Source organism: Quercus lobata, chromosome 10, assembly GCF_001633185.2.
Source record: "Quercus lobata isolate SW786 chromosome 10, ValleyOak3.0 Primary Assembly, whole genome shotgun sequence".
Taxonomy (NCBI): domain Eukaryota; kingdom Viridiplantae; phylum Streptophyta; class Magnoliopsida; order Fagales; family Fagaceae; genus Quercus; species Quercus lobata.
In genome coordinates this window covers 64,869,258-64,889,565 of record NC_044913.1, presented here as the reverse complement: position 1 = coordinate 64,889,565, position 20,308 = coordinate 64,869,258, and the positions used below count along the sequence as shown (strand labels likewise).

The following is a 20,308-nucleotide window of genomic DNA, read 5'->3' as shown; positions in this document are numbered from 1 at the left end:
GGGTGCGCGGACGAGTCGGTCGGAGTCAAAGATCTGAGAAAACAGCAAAAAAACGACAAGGAAACTGCGAGAAAAGGTTAGAAAAACCCAGATCCAGCGAAAATCTCATCGGAATCTATGAGATTTCATCAGATCCGGCGGTAATCTCACCGGATTCGATGAGATTTCGTTAGATTCGCTCAAAATTTTGTCAGATCTACGTGAAATAGCGCCTGAATCCGGGTTTTTTGGCCGAGATTTGGGTTTTTTTATCGCCGGAATCTGGGTTTTTTGTCGGATTATGTGTTTTCGCCGGTCGGTTCGGGTTTTTCGGGTTTTTGGGGAGAGAAACCGAAACCAACCCGCCGGAGTCGGTTTTTGGTGGAGAAAATCCGCCGTCAACCGCCGAAGTAGCTCGGGTCGGCCGGTTTCGGATCGGTTCCGATCGAATCTCCGGGTGAGTCGGGTCACCGGATATGTTTGGACAGCCCTAGTTGTGGATCAATAAGAAATAAAAACTACAAGTTAATGAGAATCATAGCACACTAAGGATTTTTTTTTTTTTTTTGAAGTACGGACACAAATATGGATATGATACAACAACTTGAGCAATTTCGAAAAAATTATAATATAAAATGGTCAGTATAATACCTGTATGACAAAAATATTACAACACGGATGTAGCAATGAAGTGTACAAGCCTCCTTGCCATGTTTCTAGAAAACAGTTTCTAAAATACTTGGGCCCCGTTTGGTACACCAAAATACATATTTTCAGTTTTTAAACAACATTACATGTATTTTTATATACTTTTTCACCTATATATATTTCTACACATGTTTTCAGTTTTTAAGTGCATGTACCAAATACTTCCTTATTTCTATGAGTGCCGGTCCTGCTTGTTCAAAGCTGGAGGCTGGACCCCATCTTGAAAGTCACAGCCCATCTTCTTTCTGCGTAATGATGGTTCCACTCCTCTTCTCAAGCGTCTCGCCTTTTCCTCTTATTGTTCACATGCTATTACATTTTTTTTCTCTCTCTTGCTCTTCACAGTCTATTATTACCTTCTTTATCTATCTCTCTTTCTCTCTCCATCCCTCTTCCTCTCTCCCTCCCTCTTCCTTTTCCTCTTCCTAACCTCCATTATTGACTGCATCTACCTATTTGCTGGCTACTATTGCTACAGTAAGTGCACTCTAACATGCCTTTTTCTTATTATATAATTTTTTTTTGCCTTTTCCTTTTCCTTTTATTTATTGTCTGAAGTAATAGTTTAATTAACACAATGAAAGACAATAAGCTCTTCCATCTAGGGATGGCAATGGGGTGGACAGGGTTGAAAGATGGGGTCTTTATCCCCGTCCTGCATGATTTTGTCTTGCCCCATCCCCGCCCCATTCTGCATGACGGGGAAAACTTTCTCACCCCATTCCCGCGAAACCTCGCCCCACCCCGTAACTTTTTGTTAATTTTCCCTATAACTAGTACAATTTTTTTAATGAAACCTATTTCATTAATAAAAATATACTTGAAATTACAACTAAATTTATCCCATTAAATCAAATCAATTTTTAGAAAAAATTGAATAATATATCTAAGATTTAACAAGACAATCACACCCAAAAAAAAAAAAAAAAAAATCTCATAGTACAATACATAATAAAATAAAGGTAGAGAATCATATTGGGTAGAATAAAATAAGCTAAAATTGAAATGTTTGTTTAAATAGTAGGGTTTTAGGGTATGAAAAATTTATAGTTATAACCCTTGGCAATATGGGACGGGGCGGGGATGGGGAGGGGCGGGACGGGACGGGGATGAAAAGTCTAAATCCATCCCCGCCCCGCCCTGTGGTGCGGGGTTAAAATCTTTCCCCATCCCTGCCCCACCACCTTTGCAGGGCGGGGAAAACCCCCGCAGGGCGAAGCGAGGATGAGCGGGGCGGGGCAAAATTATCATCCCTACTTCCATTTTTAGTCTCCTCAAATAACAAAGAGTCCAAGACTGAGGGAGGGCTGTACTAAAGAAAATCTTTTTGTTTTCTTTGCTCTCATACATATTAGTTTTCTTCTCGCTATGCTCACATTTTCTATTTCTTCACCACTGCACTTGTTGCGAGTTCTCTTTCTTTTTCTTTAGGCTATACACTCTTGGCTACTCTCTCATTTTCATTTTTATGATTTTTTCCTCTCTCTATAGAGGACTCTTAGTCTTAGGCCAAAGCCATTAAATTTTTTGCAACGCCATCTTTAATACTCAATTTACTATTCTTTTGTGGGTAATGAATACATTACTTCTTTAATAAAGAATAAACTTTCCTTTTACTCCAAAAAATAAAATTTTCTTCCACACACACGAATACAAAAACAATAATTAATTAAATTAATTTCTTCTTCAACAAGGAAACTCAATTAGCTTTCTTAGTCACAATAGGAAATTTGAGGCAAATTTTCAACATCCCAAACCACGCAAAAGCAATAAAGCCAATCTTGTACCGTACTGGTTGGTACCCGGTACATACCGTACCGGGCAGTGCATCGATACAGGTACACCTCCTGTTTTGTACCGGCCGTACCAGCGAAATCCGACTGTTTCGACAGGTAAAGAAATACCGGGCCGAAACACATCTAGCTTTATTTTTTGTAATTTTGACAAGTTTTCAAGGGTAATATGGTAATTGTGCAAATCCTAATTCTAACCCTAGAGTCCCAGCCGCACAGCCCTCTTTCTTTCTTTCTCTCAGGCTCTCTCTCAGCTGCTCTGTGTCTCTCTTCTCTCGGCTTCTCTGTCTCAGTGTCTCGGCTGCTGTCTCTCACTTAGGTAAAATTTTTGTTCCCTTTTTTTTTTTTTTTTGGTTATCTGGGTTCGTTTGAAGTTTTGGTTTTGCTTAAGTTTTGGTTCGTTTGAAGTTTTCGTTAATTTTTCGTTTGAAGTTTTGGTTATCTGGGTTCGTTTGAAGTTTTGGTTTTCAGTGTGCAATGTGTTATTTAAATCAGGCAGGGGTGTTGTCGTGGATCATGTGTTATTTGAGCTTTTTTTTTTTTTTTGATAATCACTAGAAGAACAAACATTTCCTTGCCGGTCCTGCTTGTTCAAGGCTGGACACCATCTTGAAAGTCACAGCCCATCTTCTTTCCGCGTAATGACGGTTCCACTTCTCTTCTCTATCGTCTCGTCTCTTCCTTTTATTGTTCCCACGCTATTACAATTTTTTCCTTCTCTTGCTCTTCACAGTCTATTATTACCTTCTTTATCTATCTCTCTTTCTCTCTCCCTCCCTCCCTCTTCCTCTTCCTCTTCCTGACCTCCATTATTGATTGCATCTACCTATTTGCTGGCTACTACTGCTACAGTAAGTGCACTCTAACATGCCTTTTTCTTATTATTATTATTATTTTTTTGCTCTTTCCTTTTCCTTTTATTTCTTGTCTGAAGTAATAGTTTAATTAACACAACGAAAGACAGTAAGCTCTTCCATCTTTAGTCTCCTCAACTAATAAAGAGTCAAAGAGTGAGGGAGGGCTGTACTATTTGTTAACATGATCGAAAATGATACAGACTTCAAAAAACAAAAAAGGGATAAATTTAGTTTGATATCTTCCATTAACAGGAAGATAGAAAAAAAAAATTTAGTAGGAATATATGCATCAAGTTAGATACTCACATACAACTTCCCTCCCCCCTTTTTTCCAAAATCTAGGCCCCATCATCAAAATTTCATCAAATCAGCCCAAAGAGATCACAATAGGCAACAACCCGTAACAAGAAAAAGCTTCAAATAGAACAAAATTTCGGTCTAAACAAAAAAACATACATAATATAATCATACTACAAATCTAAAATAACAAAACAGATATCACAAATTCCCAATTTTACCCATTTGAATTTCTCTCCCTCAATTTCACTCTTTCAACTCTTATTCTTCCTCCAACAACCGTCGTTTTTTACTTGAATCCTTATGCTTCTTCAGTTCTTCTTGCCTGGACTGTCATATTGTTATGGTTGATGTTGTCTGCTGTTTGAACAACAAAAATCCTCCTCTATTTTTTTCTTCTTCTTTGTTGAAATCCTCCTCTATTATTTTCTTTCTTCTACTTCAATTTCTCCACCAGCCCACTGTCTCTTTGATTTCTCAAGAGGATTTTTACTTTCCCTATATCTACTTTTAAGCTTTTGGTCAAAAATGTCAGACACTCATGTGGTTTTTACTATTGTATTTTGTTTAAGAGGCCATCTACTCTACACGTGGGATTCACTTATCCGCATCTTTCTTTTTCCTACCTTTTATCTATTTTGTTTTTCATATTAATGAGTTGTGATAAAAATCAAAATGTCTTCTGCAATATATTATTAAGTTAGATATATGAATTTATGGCTTAAAAATAGATTATATGAATTTACATTTTTTAAAAGCTCTTAATTAAAAAAAAGTGGATTCTAATTTATAAACAAATTAAATATCTATATATATATATATATATATATAAAGAGTCAATAGGCTCAATAAACAGTATTTTAAACGGTATTTTGATTTATTGAGTCACTTTTATCTTTTCTTTTTTTCAAGTTTTGAACAGTTACTAATTTGGTTTGTTGAAGCTGCTTCCTTTTCCTTTTTTTTTTTTTTTTTTTAACTACTTTCTTTTCTTTTTCTTTTTTTTAATCTCTGCTTTTTTGGGGGAGAGGGGGGGGGGAGGGGATATCGTCCTGTCCACAATAAATTGTCTTTTATAATTGTTGATATGTTAATTCTTTATAGGATAAAATAAAATATCATACTAGAATCATCCACAACTAAAACTAAAGTTAAAGGTATTATGAAAAAAAAAGTGCTTCATTCACAACATTTTTCACAACACTTTTACAACATTGTTCATTAGGCTTTTTTTTTTTCCCCACAAATAACAGTACGCCGGTTTTGGTTGTTTTGTTTTTGTCTTTTCTTTTAAATATTTATATGTGTATGTACAGTTACACTAACTTAACAAATTCTTACAATATTTTCACAATTATTGACAATTTGCACTGTTCATTGGCCATTTTTTTTTCACAATACGCTAGTTTTGCTTGTGCTTTTAAATATTACATGTGCATACACAATTACACTGACGCAACAAATTTTTACAATTATTGAGGTGTCGATTTTTTAAAGGTCAAAATAAAATAAGAGAGTGAGACCAATCACAACTAAAAATAAATGTATTATAAAAATGTTATAACATCTTCTTGTTGTCACAATATTTTCACAATCGCGAGATCTCAGTTTCTTATAAATCAAAATAAAATAAAATAAAAAGAAATGTTATGTCTATAACAATTTCACAATAATTTTGTAACAAATTTTATGTGGCAAGGTATTTTTGAAGGATAAAAAAAGTAATATCAATAGTGGGTTCAATTTAAAACCGATAACAATTTGACATTTAAAATTTGTTCTAAAAATATTATGGATGTAGCATTTCTTTCAAATAAAACAAAAATATATCTATTCGAATCCTAAAAATAAAAGTATTGTGAAAATGTTTTAATATTTTGTTGTATTCTTAGACTTCTTTTTTAGTATATATAGTCAAATTGGGTGAGCCAAAATTCATTGTACATTTCACATACAATTTTCTTGTATTGTCTTTTTGTTTGCTTTTTTTTTTTTTTTTTAATGCATAATTTTAAAACCAGTAATAATTTTTACCTAAGATTTGTTGTGAAAATACTGTGGACGTAAAAATTAAATAATAAAATATCAAACTAGGACCTACCATAGCTAGAAATAAAAAATATTACGAAAATGTTGTGACGTTTTGTTATATTCCTATACTTCTTTTTTGTGTGACATTTTGTTGTGTTCCTAGGTTTTTTTTTTTGTTTTTTTTTTTAAGTCAAATTTAGTAAGCCAAAATTCATTGTTTTAGGCACAATTTTCTTCAGTTGGCTTTTTATTTTATTTTTAAATGCAAGGTTAAAAGTGTTCAGCCCAATTAAAACCAGTAGCAATTTATCACCTAAGATTTATTATAAAAATATTGTGAACGTAATATTACTCTAAAATAAAATAATAAAATATCAAACTAGGACCCACCATAGCTAGAAATAAAGGTATTGTAAAAATATCGCGACTTTTTGTTGTGTTTCTAGACTTCTTTTTTGGTTTATTCAATTTGTTGAACTAAAATTCATTGTTTAATGCATAATTTTTTTAGGTTGATTTTTTTTTTAACACATTATTTCAAGGTTTTTTTTTTTTTTTTTTTTTTTTTTAAATAAAAGATAAAAACACACACACACATATTGTTTTACACTCACATCACACACACACAAATTGATGAAGTAACACTTTCCTCCTTTATGTTTAGGGTAGTTGCATTCCCCCCTAAACTAAAGTTGAATAATTTCATCATTTATATTTTGTAAATGAGCATATACCCCTATTGTTTCTCTCTTAGTTAAACCCTAACAAAATCTTATAATTCCTAAAATATTCCATTGTGCAATGTCTAATATACTCCTACAAAATTTTAATGTCCCAAAAATTTCTTTGTATATTTTGAATTTTATGTGGTAAACTGGTAGTCATGCTTGGAAAGTTAAAATGATGATATATGATGTTCTATTTGTTACCTAGAGAACGCTAATTTATTAAGTTTGAATCTTCTAGACTTATAATTTTATCTAATAGAAACTTTGATGACATATGACTTTTGTTATTTTGTTCTTTTTTTAATTTATTTTCCTGCTTAAAAGGGTATTCATTAAGAATAAGTAAGCTAAACATCGTAGTTAAATTCATAAAATAAGATAATAAAGAATGAAATATGAATAACAAAATCTTCATTGTAAATAATTGCAAGTATTTAATTTAATGAAGATCTTCAAAAAAAATTGTAGCATATATTATCATTCACTGTGAAAATTTAATATTGTAGAAAGATGATGACATTCGTTATCATTCTTTGTAGCATTTTTTGGTGAGTAGATATTACATTTAGTAAATAAGTTCTAAGAAATTGTCATAGTACATAGATATTCAAATAGCTATTTTAAATTTAAGTACATGACTTCATACTTCTTCAAAAAAAAAAATTTATATTAATTTTCTCACTAAAGGGCCAGCACGTGCCTTGCACGTGCAACCCATACTAGTAATATATATAAAGTGATAACTCTAAAAGGTACATTAGGATTGATTGGTATCTAAATATATCATTTTTTTTTCTTCTTAACTAAACTTAAATGACCCTAGTATGAAATTGACCCTTTTACTTAGGGCCCCCTTAAGTTCAAACCTGGGTCCGTCCCTGATTTGCTCTTCTAGGATTAATATATTAGGTCCAATTCCGTAGCCTGTGATACAACCGAAAGAGCCACCTTCGTTTATCTATTATACATGCTCAGTAGTCGTTACAACATGAAGGGATAGATAATAACAATTGTTGAGAACTGATACTGATACAGACAGTTTGCAAATATGATTATTATATTTTATTATTAATTTTATCTGAACTAAATTATATCTGATTTTGATAGTGTATTATTTATTTATTTATTTATTGCAAGGAAAAAGAAATATGGGTAGAGAGAGAGACCAATTTTGGGCATATGCTGTGAAAGTAAATGGTCGTTTCAAATGTAATTTTTGTGAACAAGATTTTCCTGGAGGTGCATCAAGGATTAAAGCACACTTGGCCGGAGTTCCAGGTAATGACATTAAGGCATGTAATGCTGTGCCTCTGGATGTTCAAAACAAAGCTAAAGCAACTCAAAAAAAAAGAGAAGCTCAAGCAACTCAAGAGACCAACAAAAAGCTCAAAAGTGCATCAACCTCAGCTTCAAAATTAAAAAATAAGGTGATTATCTAGTCCCAACTCTATGCATAGTTATTTATTTCTAATAAAACCAATGCTTTTTAATTAACCTTTGCAATCCTTTTCATATTATTTTCTCTTTCCAGGGTAAGGAAGAATATATGGCTGAAGTTGTCCTCAATGATGTTGTGGACAGACTAATAGCCAATGCGTTTTCACTACATGCCAGTGATTATATCGGTTTTGAGTCGAGTTTCAAGGTAGAGTTGAAAAATCTTCTTGAAACATTATTAAAGATTAAATTCTTGTTAGATGATGCTCAAAAGAGGCAATCAAGTGAAGAATCTGTGAGGATCTGGCTAATGGAGCTTAGAGATGTAGCTTATGATGCTGATAATGTGCTAGACGAGTTTAGCTATTTTTGGCAAGAGGTACAGACTCAAAATCTAATGGTGGATCAGGTGCGTAGCTTTTCATTTTGCAATCCTGATAAAGTTAAGACCATCAAACAATTATTGGATAAAATTGTGCATGATGTAGCTGGCTTTGGTCTTAGAATGGAATTGTTGAATTCAATCTCCAATATTAGCTTGGACATGAATATAGACCTCCTCCTCGATGATTCAGAAGTTGTAGGAAGAGAATACGATGTCACGAAAATGGTAAACGTAGTTATTAGTTCAAGCAATCAACAAGTTATCTCTGTTCTCCCTATAGTGGGTATGGCAGGTCTTGGAAAGACAACTTTAGCAAAACTTGTGTATAACAATGAACTAATAAAGAAACATTTTGATGTACTAGCATGGGTAAATGTTGGTATACATTTTGATGTTGAGGGGATTTTAAGAGAGATTCTTATATCTCTTGAAGAAGACTTGAGTGATTTAAATTATGATAAAATACTTCAAATATGTGCAGAAAAGTTGAGGGCAATAAAATATCTTCTTATACTTGATGATGTGCAGGATGAAGATCTTGAGAAATGGGATACTTTAAAGGGTTACTTGTCAAAATTTAATTCAAGTACTGGAAATAATATTGTTGTTACAACCCGTAGTGACAATGTGGCTAAAATTATGGAGACACATCCCAAACATCAATTGGAAAAATTATCAAAAGATGATTGTTGGTCCATATTCAAGAAAAGAACATTCACAAATGGAAGAATTCCATTAACTTTAGATTTGGAGGTTATTGGCAGGGAAATTGCTAAAAGATGTGGAGGGGTTCCATGGGCTGCAAGAGTTTTAGGGGGAACAATAAGCTTTAAATGTGATAAAGACAAATGGCTAGAGATTCAAAATAATAAAATTTGGGATTTGTTGGATGAAGATAATAGTGACATCTTTCCTGTGCTTAAGTTATGCTTTGATCATCTTCCAACACCATCTTTAAAACGATGTTTTGCATATTGTGCAATATTCCCTAAATATTATGACATGAAAAAGGATGAGGTAATTCAGTATTGGATGGCTGAAGGGTTCCTTGAACTAGCTAAAGAAGTTAATGTGATGATGGAAGATATTGGTAACATGTATTTCAATATTTTGTTGGCTACTTCCTTTTTCCAAAATGCTAGAATGGATGACTATGGTAATGTTATTAGTTGCAAAATGCATGATTTGGTGCATGATTTTGCACTCTCAATATCAAAATCTGAATCTCTAATCTTGGAGGGAGATCCCGTGGATAATGTTAGTAGCATACAACCTTTATTTGTCCGATTTGATAGCAAAACAGCACCAGGAACTTCATTTAGTGGAGACGGTTTCATAAAAGTGCGAACGTTAACTTCAGAAAATGTCAACTTTGACATTATGTTATCAAATTTTAGATGCTTACGTGTTTTAAAATTATCAAGCCATGGGTTACCGGATTCAATTGAGCAATTAATACATTTGAGGCTTCTTGACATCTACCAAACTAGGGAACTACCAAAATCCATCACCAAACTGTACAATTTGCAAACTTTAAGAATTAAAGGCAGCCATGTAAGAGTGCTTCCGGAACACCTAAGCAATTTGATTAACTTAAGACATATTCATATTAATTGGGGTTGTTTTATAAAAACACCTAAAAATATGAGTATGTTGACTTGCCTTCAAACATTGCCATTTTTTGCTGTGGGTTCAGAGGATGGTTATCGGATTACAGAATTGGGAGCTTTAAAGAATCTCAAAGGAGAAATAGTAATAAAGAATCTAGAGAGGGTGAAAGATGAGGAAGAAGCCAAAAGTGCAAAATTAAAAGAAAAGGAAATATTCAAGTTGGGATTACACTGGAGTCTTGACAGAGGAGAGGACGACATGTATAATGAAGATGAAAAGGTGTTGGAAGGCCTCCAGCCTCACCCAAATTTGAAAAGCTTAAAAATCGAATGGTATCTTGGAAAGAAATTCCCATCATGGGTTGTTGGTTTGTCTTCGCTATATCACAATTTGATTGAGATCAATTTGAGATATTGTAGGGAATGTGAAGAAGTTCCCACTCTGGGGCAATTACCCTGTCTTAGGGTTCTTGAAATGGAAGGAATGGGGAAGGTAAGATGTATAGGAAGTGAGTTTTACTTTCACAGTGATGGGAGTTACAGAAATACTACTACATTATTTCCGGCATTGAGAATACTCAAATTGGAGAAGATGGATTTCCTAGAAGAGTGGAAGGATGCAAAGGAGTTGACAACCGCAGATGAGGTGTTGTTTGTGTTTCCTTGCCTTCAGGAGTTGACCTTAATTGAATGTAGGAAACTGAGAGATTTGCCAGACTCACTGCACACCTGCGTTTCCCTTCAGAAGTTGGTAGTATTGTATTGTCCTAGGCTGAGGTCATTGCCAGGTGTCCCTTCAGTTATTCGACCCTTGGAGATAATAGAGTGTGGAATTGATGAACTACCCAGTGGGCTACAATTCTGTGCATCTCTTCAATATTTGGAGATTTCGAGATGTCCGAATCTGAAATCAATTCCAGATTTAGAAAAAGTATTTCATTCTCTTATTAATTTAAAACTTAGCAACAACTCTCCTTATCCAAGACTGATCCTTTCGCGGCGAGAGGACCGCTTAAAGACATTGGTAATCGGTGAGTTTATTGAAGACTTGAATGCTTTCTCGATTCTGCGTTATCCTTCCTTTCAATACTCGTACGCGTCCCTCAAAAAGCTATTATTGCATGGGAGTCCTGCACTCAAATCTCTCCCGAATGAAATTTAACCCTTCTCTGCCCTTGAAGAGCTGAATATACAGAACTTTAACGGAATGGAAGCTTTGCCTAATTGGTTGGGCAATCTTTCTTGTCTTCAAAAGCTGTCTCTTTACTACTGCAAAAAGCTGATGTATCTTCCCATTCTACACCTCACCGATTTAAAACATCTGCACATTGCTCGATGCCCCAATTTAGAGAAAAGATGTGTAGAAGAGAGCAGCGCAGAGTGGCTACAGATGCCCCATATTCGAAACATCAAAATCAATGAAAAATACATCAAAGGGAAGTATTCTGAGGACTCTGAAGACTTTGACGACTATGGCGACTGTGAGTATGAAGAAGTTGAATATGACGACTCTGAGTATGAAGAATCTGATGACTCTGAAGATGATAGAGACGATTAGTAAGTGTACTTATTCCTGGACTACAAGTATATTCCATTTCCTACTCTTAAATGTCACATCTTAATATTTTAGGTTAATTATAAAAAAATAAATATTTTAGATTAATGTTTCTTGAATTAATTAATGGAAATTTTTCTCACCAACCACTCTGATTACTGGAATGTTGCAAAAAATCTTCAACTTTGCACTTCAAAAATGCATGTCGTCCTGGCAATTATCAGAGCCTGCTTTTTGTCCATTTAAGAGAACATACATACTCGTACTTTTTCTCAGCATTTCTTGTAACCTTCACTTCTTGGTGTTAAATTGATTATGTCCATTGATGAAAACATACTCATTCTTTTCAATTTCATGAGCTGGAATTCTAATATAATACATGGACCAGTTCTTGTTTCTAGGGCTTTGTAAAAGATGGAAAATAGATTTTGTTAATTTGGGCTTGGTCATAATTCCTATGTTTATTTGAGTGAATTTATTGTGGGAAAGTGGAGTTGGGTTGCCTAAGAATGAGATTAGACATTGGGTGGGAGAAGGTCTTGCAGATTTAAGTTTTCATGTTTGGGTTGGAAGCTCAGTTTTACTGGTCCATGAAGTTATGTGGTCCCCAGTTCTAGTAGTGGAAGCAAAGCTTAAATTTCTTATAAAGTTTTAGACAGCACTGAAGGCGTTGATGGTTCTAATATATTTATATATCAGTTTTAGCTTTTGAAGGTTTCTAACACATTTAAATTTTTTTGGCTAACTCATGAAGCTTGCAAGAAGATTCCATCTGGGGAAATGATCAAGTTGATGATAACTGATGCTGAGGTACTTGAGGTCTGCTTTCTCTTTACCATTTCAAATGCATGTATATAACTGACTTCTTAATTGGTGCTTTGCGAGATCCAATTCAGTTTATATATATTTGTACAGTGACTGGGTTCTATACCCATTGTGCATATATATATATATATATATATATAAAGTACAATGAGTTTACAATAGTGAACTCACTGCAAAAAACCAGATACAAACAAATCAATGGGAAAAGCTAACAGAATTAAGAAAATTAGACAAAGCAGTACAATGCGTAAAACTCCAAATACAAGACCACTCAAACAAAGTCTTAGTTAGCAAAGACTTCAACAGGTCCACAGTTCTTTCAATGTCCTCAAATGTTCGAGCATTGTGTTCCTTTCAGGTTAACCACATAAGACACGCTGGAACCATATTTCAAACATTTGAAGATTGAATCCCCAACCAATTCCACCATGCAGAAAGGAGAGAGACTACTGTCTTCGGCATCACCCACTGAATCCTAAACAAGGAGAAGACTTCACTTGACAAGGTATGGACAAACTTGCAATGGAGCAATAAATGATCCACGGTTTCCTCATCACACTGACATAGGCAACACCAATTAACTTTAGGCAAGTTCTTCTTAACAAGGTTATCTATTGTAAGAATTCCACCCATTGTGCATATCTACGTAAACAAAATTGTTTGTCTATGTAAAGGTGTGTAGGTCAACTCCAAGTGTTCATATGTCACCAAATCAATATATAGAGTTAGATTGAGTAGTCAGATCACTGAGTTATGGTTTGACACTCTTTGACTTGAAAGTCATTCTGTGCGTCTGGTATTGTTCTGGCTTAACCTGAACAAATGTCCTTTGCTTTCTCTCTTTTAATTGCTGACATGTATATATATTAAACTAATTGCTAGGAGCATGGGATGTTAAAAAACTAACAAAACTAACATGTGGACACTAGGGACAGCATATCTATTGTGTAAATAGAGTACTAATTAAATCTGATAAGTATATCATTCATGCCAATTACCCCCTCTTCACTCTCACTTTTCCTACAACATTTTATAACTTGTTACTTAGCATCTATTCATCTTGATATTTTGATATATATGTAGTTTTCACGTGTTGATGTCATTGTATCAGTGTTGTAAGCCACATGTAGCACTTAACAATTCTTCCAATGTAAAAGCCACCAAAAAATTTCTCATTTATCAGAGGATATTTTTCCCAATGTCAAGGATACTTCACATAGCACCCATTTCGGAGCCTAATTTTCCTTTTGTTACCTAAGCTGTTCCGCCAGCTTTGACACGTATATGTCCTTAGTTGGAGACATTAAATTTGATGATGTTGGAGCCTAATATTCTTTTTGTAACCTGAGCTGTTCGGCCAGTCTGACACCTATTTCTCCTTAGTTGGAGGCATTAAATTTTGATGATGTTGGCATTTCCAGAGGAGCTGTGGTAACTTCTCATCGTCTCAAGAACTGAAATTCTAGAACAAGAACTGCTACTACTTATCTGCAATGATGGAGGAGCTCCCCTTCTGTGGAAAGCTAGATGGAAGTATCCTAGAATCGTTGTTGAAGCTGGATGTTTTGTTTCTTACTTGTCGCTTTGCAAGGGATATGGAATCAACAAGAGTGGTCATTGGTAGAAGATTGTGCATAGTCCAAGAATCACAATGGAGGGAATTTAAAATTGATTCCAATGAAATTGTTTCATAGAAATTTGTGAGTTCTCTTATTCTCGTCTTTATTTCTTTTAATTTCTCTCTTCCAAGAAAACCTATTATGAATCCTTTTCTTTTGGTTCTAACATTTAAGTTCACATACTCTTTACTAAATTTGTTGTTCTTATACTATTTACATATTTTGGTTATTCTTCAGTTAGCAGTCATGTACTTCAACACAGAATGGTCCAAAATTTTCCCTGTTCCAAATATCCAGATTAACTTTTGATTCCTATTCTATGCTAAAAATAATCTAAAATTGGTATTTTTCTCAAATGTCCTTTTCTCCAACATTTCAATTTGGAATAAAGTAGTTTTTTTTTTTTTTTTCCCACTTACCATATTTCTTATTCACTTATTTTATAGCGAGAACCCTTCAATTTTAGTTTCAAATTTGTATTGCCATTTAGAGCAACATGTTTTACTGCATAGCATATGTTGACTTTCAAATTTTTGACTTGTCAATTTTCTAATAATTAGGGCTTGTTATTTGTACAATGTTTAAAAAGATAAGATCGCCTTCACGGTTAGGTGTATCTGAATCTTAAGAGAAAAAATGTTGAATTTATGACTATGATTTCTATAAGCCATAGTTAGCAGCACTTGACAATTCTTTTGATGTAATTGCCATTAGTCATTTCTTTTTTATCAGCGAATACTTTTCCAATGTCAAGGATGCTTTATGATTATTTGGGGCTGGGGTAACTTTTTATCTCTTCAAGAACAGAAGTTCAGGAGCAGGAGTGCTACTACTTACCAGTAAAGCAGGTGGCACACTAACTTTCCATGGAAAGCTAAATGAAGAACTGAAGCTTGAATTGGTTCCAAATTTCCGATCTAATTGTTTCATTGAAATTTATGAGTTGGCACATTCTCTCACTACAAACAGCTTGATTTTTTTCAACATATTTTTATCCACAGTTACTAAAAATTGTTGATAGAAGCTTTAATTTTCTACAGTTATGCACAACCGTGGAGGCGTGGAGTAAATTTGAAGAAATTAGCATACATATTCCAACAGTTATGCACAACTGTTTGAGGTAAGTGTTAAAAATAAAGGGGCTCCCTTTCCTAGTGTTTTCTTTCCCTCTAAAATTTCACTTTCATCACTGCAAAAAGAGTCTAAAAAATACTTAAATTGGGAAAAATTTTATCAACGGGTTGATGAATGTAGAAAAAATAATTAAATATTTTATCAACAGTTTTGTAAACGTAGAAAATCAGTAACACCAGGAAGCTACAAGCCAAAGGTTTCTCACTTTCTATCTCTCTCTCTAAAATTCTTTCTCTAATTCTCACTCACACACATACAAATGCAAAGGTTTTTCTTTTTTTCTTTTTTCACAGTGGCATTTGTTTCTCTCTCTCTCTCTCTCTCTCTCTCTCTCTCTCTCTAACGCATTCCTCTCTCTCTTTCTGTCAGAAAAACCTAATTCCATTTTTCCCGTTTGGTAGATCGATTTCCTTTGATTACGGCTGTTCGGATGGAAAATTTCTCGAATTTTGAGGCTTCAGTAAGTGATTATATCTATTTGTGTTTTGTAGTTCTATTTCTTTTTTTCAATGTCTGAGAATCTTCGTATTTGATTGAGAACCTAAAGCACTTGGAGAATTTTGAATTTTTGGATTTTTGTTTGAATTTTTTCTTGAATAGAGCATTGAATTCGAAATGCTATGCCAAACTTGATTGTGAGAAGAATAGATTGGTGAAAATTAGGACTTAAGTTGGATGTTATGGTGATGAGGTAATCAAACTTGTTGAAACTAAGATCAAACTTGGTAAAATCACCATTTTAATAGTTTCTCTTTATTTATTTTTAATACTGAGATTGAGGTGCATGATTCTGAATTTAACAATTTTTATTTATTTATTTTGAATGATTGTTTTAATTTTAGCCTATCATGATGCTCTTACACAACTCATTCTAATGATTTTTGGAAATGTACTTTGTTACAAATCAACTTGTTCTTTAAGTTTCAAATCTTTGTTGTTGGATTTCTCATTGGTCACATAATATAAGATTTAAGATATTGGCATCATGTCCAAGAAAAAAGACAAGAAGTTTCTTTAAATCCAATATTTAAGAAGAGGTGCAATTTGAACTGTATAAAAATAAAAAAGATGAGGTGCAATTTGTCCAGTATGTCATCCTTAGAAACTACTAGTTGTATATATCTGTCAAAATTCAAATGCTTGAATAAGTATAAATATGAAATGGCTTGAATGAGTATAAAATTGCTGGTATGTAGATCTGGAACTTTGGTGAATGTACAAAATTCAAGTTGAAGGCTTTAGAAGTTGATCTTGAAGCTTAAGGATGATGGGTGCTTGAGTTCATCCTTAGTAAATTGAGGTTCTTATAAGACCCTTTTTCTGTATATCACTGTCTGCAATTTGCTTATTTAGTAGTGAAGGCTCTAATTGTTGCATGGTAACATTATAGTCATATCAGAAAAGAAAGGTTTTTTTTTTTTTTTTTTGGATTAGCGAAGAAAGAAAATATTTTGGTTTTAATTTTAGCTTGATCACCATTACATGGATGGGTCAAGGCCTTAGTGTTGGAATTGTTCATTTGGCTAATCAATGCCTCTGTAATGTTGATATAAAACCATGGTTGTTCTCTAAAAAAAAAAATGTCTCATAATTTAGAAGTGGATTCTAGTAAAATTGAGATTTACTAACTTAAATAATGCCAAATTTGGTTATGGGCCAGAGCCAGTGGAGGGATTTTATTAACTCGGTCTTACTCTCAGCAATTTAGAGATTCCCAATCACATGGTCATGCTTTCTCACTTATTTTGTATACTTAGTTTAAACTCAATTCATTAAAATTTTGTAGAAGCCATGAAGTTTGCAAATGATTGGAAATCAAGATTGAAAAAGAAGAGAGACGATCCTTCAGAGGTCCTGGCATTTTTGCAATTTTTTATTTTTTAAAAAGGTCTTAACTTTCCTGAGATTCTCCTGTGGGATTTTTTTTTTATTGTTTTCCTTTTCCAGTCTGCCCTTACAGGAGAGTCACTCCCAGTAACCAAAAATCTTGGTGATGGAGTATACTCTGTTTCAACATGTAAACAAGGTGCAATTGAAGGAGTTGTTATTGCAACTAGAGTACATACCTTATTTGGAAAGGCAGTTCATCTTGTGGAAACTACTACAATCATTGGACATTTTCAGCAGATAATTTCAGTATATTATTTTGGATGAAATCTTCACTTAGAATCTCAAAGGCTGGAAAAATGTTTAGAGCTGTAATATTTCTAAACAGTTTCATCTTTTCTACTTGGAGGTAATGGGGCAATGATAGGTAACAATGTGAAAGAGTTTTGCACTTGTTTTGTGAGAATCTGTCAATGTTTGGGTATTTAATGAGTTACCATTTGCCTTGATCATTCAGGTCGTAACTAGAATAGGAAACTTCTGTATTTGCTCGATTGCCAATGGGCTGGTAATAGAAATCATTGTCATATATGGGATTCATCATGGGTAATCATGTTGGGATAGATAAGCTTCTTGTTTTACTCATCGGTGGCATCCCCATTTCTATGCCAACAATTCTTTCTGTTACAAGCTAACTGTGGACAAGTCACAAGAATATGATAGAGGTGGTATTTCCAATCCTTTTATTATTATTATTTCCTTGACTGACATGACCTTAAATTATGTAAGTAGGTTGCTTATGGGAAATTGCTTAGGTCATCAATATTGATAACTTTCATGTTGCACTCTTAAGGCTATGCTCCATATCCGCAGTTCCCTTGTTTAAAGATTTCATAGAAATGTACAATATCCTATGAGAAAGATGTTTATGAGCTAAACGGTTCCGAGTGGGCCCTTAATGTATAAACAATATCTCATCTAAAATCCTTCTCAATTGTTGGCTATGTTACTAGATAAAACATTTTGTAGTTTGTGTCATAATGGTTATTAAAGTGATTTCCTGTCAATTTTTTGTGTCAAACTTGTATCTCTATGTACTGCAACATATTCTATTGCATAGCATATGTAAACCTTCAAATTTTGGTTTCAAATAGTTCCCTCAAATTTTTTGGATTTATTTTACCTAGGAATTCTGGTCTACTTGTTACTATTGCATTGTCTTCACTATAATGTTTTGACTTGTCAGTTTTGAAATAATAATGGCTCTTATTGAATATTAAGAAATAGCATTTTGTATATGCTTTGGTCATAGTCTGATTTCATTTTAAAAATGAAAAGCTAGAACCATATGCTTTCTCAGTCTCTCTATAAATCCACCATCTAGCTATCACATCTGTTGCATATGTTTATCTGAGGACTCAATATGCTTGCTAATTGCAGCCAGGAAACAGCTATAAAGTTCATATATATGCTCATGTGCACAAATGCATGTATTCCAGAACCATGCAAGAATCCCATAAGCCAATTCTTGAGCATCATTCATCTCTCTTACATGTCTCTCTGTTATAGGAGATAAAAGGAGCAACAAAACCAACATATATTTGAAGGCATAAATACACTATGAAAATGGCTCTACTTGACTGCATTCAAAGAAGTGGTGACAACACTAAAAGTCCTACCAGCCCCTCTTTGAAGCTTCTCCAAGGTAATTCCACCCATGCCATCAGGGCCGTGTAAGCATCCTACATAAAGTTGTGTCTTGGTCCTGGTGGTAGAGAGGTTTCTGGTACATACTCAGACCATTACTTTTAAACCATATATAGCATTTTCAGCTTGGTATATTTGTTATAGTCTTCATTTAATCTTGAATGAAAATTCCATGACTTGAACACACCTTTTATAAGGTTCAAAGTGGTTGCCTACCTCCTCATCTCCTACATTTGCAGAGGATCTTGACCCAGAAGGAACAAGTTTATCATTACAAGAAATCAGTTCCCACCAAATTGAAGAAGGCCAAGAATTTGACATGCTCTCAGCTTGAAGAAACATAATCAGGATTTTAGCACCACACCTTCTTGGGTTGTTAGGTTTGATGATGATGAAGATGAAGAAGATGCTGAATTCTTTGGAGCCCCAGGTTATATTTTTTACACCCTTATTTTGCTCAACACATTTGTTCCCCTTTGTCTTTCTTTATTCATTTACTGCTTTTGTGAGGTAAAATGGAAACACTCCAACATGGTTCCTAATTCTTAATGCCCCTTATCATTTGATTTTCAGCATCTGAATCAAAGCTGGCTCCTGAGGGGTACAAGGAAACCACTAGACATAATCCAAGAGCAATGCATAAGAATTTTGGGAAGCATGTTTGGAAAGCACTGTCAATCTTACTATTAAAAAGAAAAATAGATGCCTACAAATCTTAAAAGGACATTAACTGAAAATTTGGCATCAGCTTTTGCTGCGATATCAGAAATTCAGAGTGCTTTCCACAAACCTATTTTGTCTCTGTTGCTACTGAAAGAGGAAAGCAAGATAATAAGGGTGAGCAAATATGGGTAAGGTTGTTTCAGTGAAGGAGTATCTAATGCATAAGCTTGAGCCCAGGCAAGATGTGCTTTCTCCAGTGATATCCAAGGCTATGAATCCAAAGAGAACTCCTGGTGATATGGATGTGGTATGAGAGACGCTGCGACTTTGCTCCAACATGAGGAATTGTCCAAATACACAGCTATGGGTTCAATTAGAAATACAAGATCGCCCATGCCAATTTCCACCCATGTGCATTCAGCTAAAGACTCACCATCACACACTCAGATCTCAGCCAATGCTCATAAAAAAAAATTTGTGTCAATTTTGATCCTAAATGTATATGGAGACGTGTTAATGAGCTTCAATTAGTGTTTGACTTCATGTATCGATACTAAAAACCATCACCATCTGACATGCATGATCTGATACTAATTATTCTATTGAAGTTCCTTTGTACAGTCTATGGCAACCATGGGTCAAATTTATATCGATATTTAGTTATCTGAACAAGGCCCTGACCATGTTATGGATTCCGTGTGCTATGGTGTAATTTCTCTTTTTGGTATTATAATTCATATCTCATGGATATTTCTTGTCTGCTTTTGCAGCCTATAAGTTGAAAAAAGTCCAAACTGATGCATCGAATGTGAATATCTCCCTTTATAATATAGGTCAAAGACTTGATTTAATGCATTGATAGTACTAAAATACTAAGTCAATTAACTGCCATTGTGGATTTGTTATTTTTTTAAGTGTTACTGTTATCAATCTCATTATAGCCAATCTTAGTTGGTTTAGCTTGTAACTCGGGTAATGGCCTAAGAGTGGTAAGATGATGATGGTTGTATTATGTAAACAGGTTTATGAGGCAAGGCAAGTGATCAAACCCTAACAATAGCTGGGCCTAGCACTAGACCTGCAATGAATTATTTGGATCTCAAACCAATCTTACTGGGTACCATTCATTTCATGATGAAATGATTATGTAGAA

At 34.1% G+C, this 20,308-nt stretch overlaps 1 protein-coding gene across 1 annotated transcript; it reads left to right on the top strand.

Moving 5' to 3' along the window:
- The first annotated feature begins 1,121 nt into the window (after positions 1 to 1,121).
- Positions 1,122 to 19,905, top strand: LOC115964203 (putative disease resistance protein RGA3). The gene is made up of 14 exons (XM_031083562.1): positions 1,122 to 1,164; positions 7,531 to 7,820; positions 7,925 to 11,382; positions 12,135 to 12,190; positions 12,564 to 12,710; positions 13,627 to 13,905; positions 14,557 to 14,944; positions 15,328 to 15,418; positions 16,745 to 16,809; positions 16,906 to 17,194; positions 17,303 to 17,510; positions 18,355 to 18,490; positions 18,690 to 18,922; positions 19,066 to 19,905. The coding sequence occupies exons 2-3, from the start codon at positions 7,542 to 7,544 to the stop codon at positions 10,985 to 10,987; spliced, it is 3,342 nt and encodes a 1,113-aa protein (XP_030939422.1). The 5' UTR covers positions 1,122 to 1,164; positions 7,531 to 7,541; the 3' UTR covers positions 10,988 to 11,382; positions 12,135 to 12,190; positions 12,564 to 12,710; positions 13,627 to 13,905; positions 14,557 to 14,944; positions 15,328 to 15,418; positions 16,745 to 16,809; positions 16,906 to 17,194; positions 17,303 to 17,510; positions 18,355 to 18,490; positions 18,690 to 18,922; positions 19,066 to 19,905.
- The last annotated feature ends 403 nt before the right edge of the window (positions 19,906 to 20,308 follow it).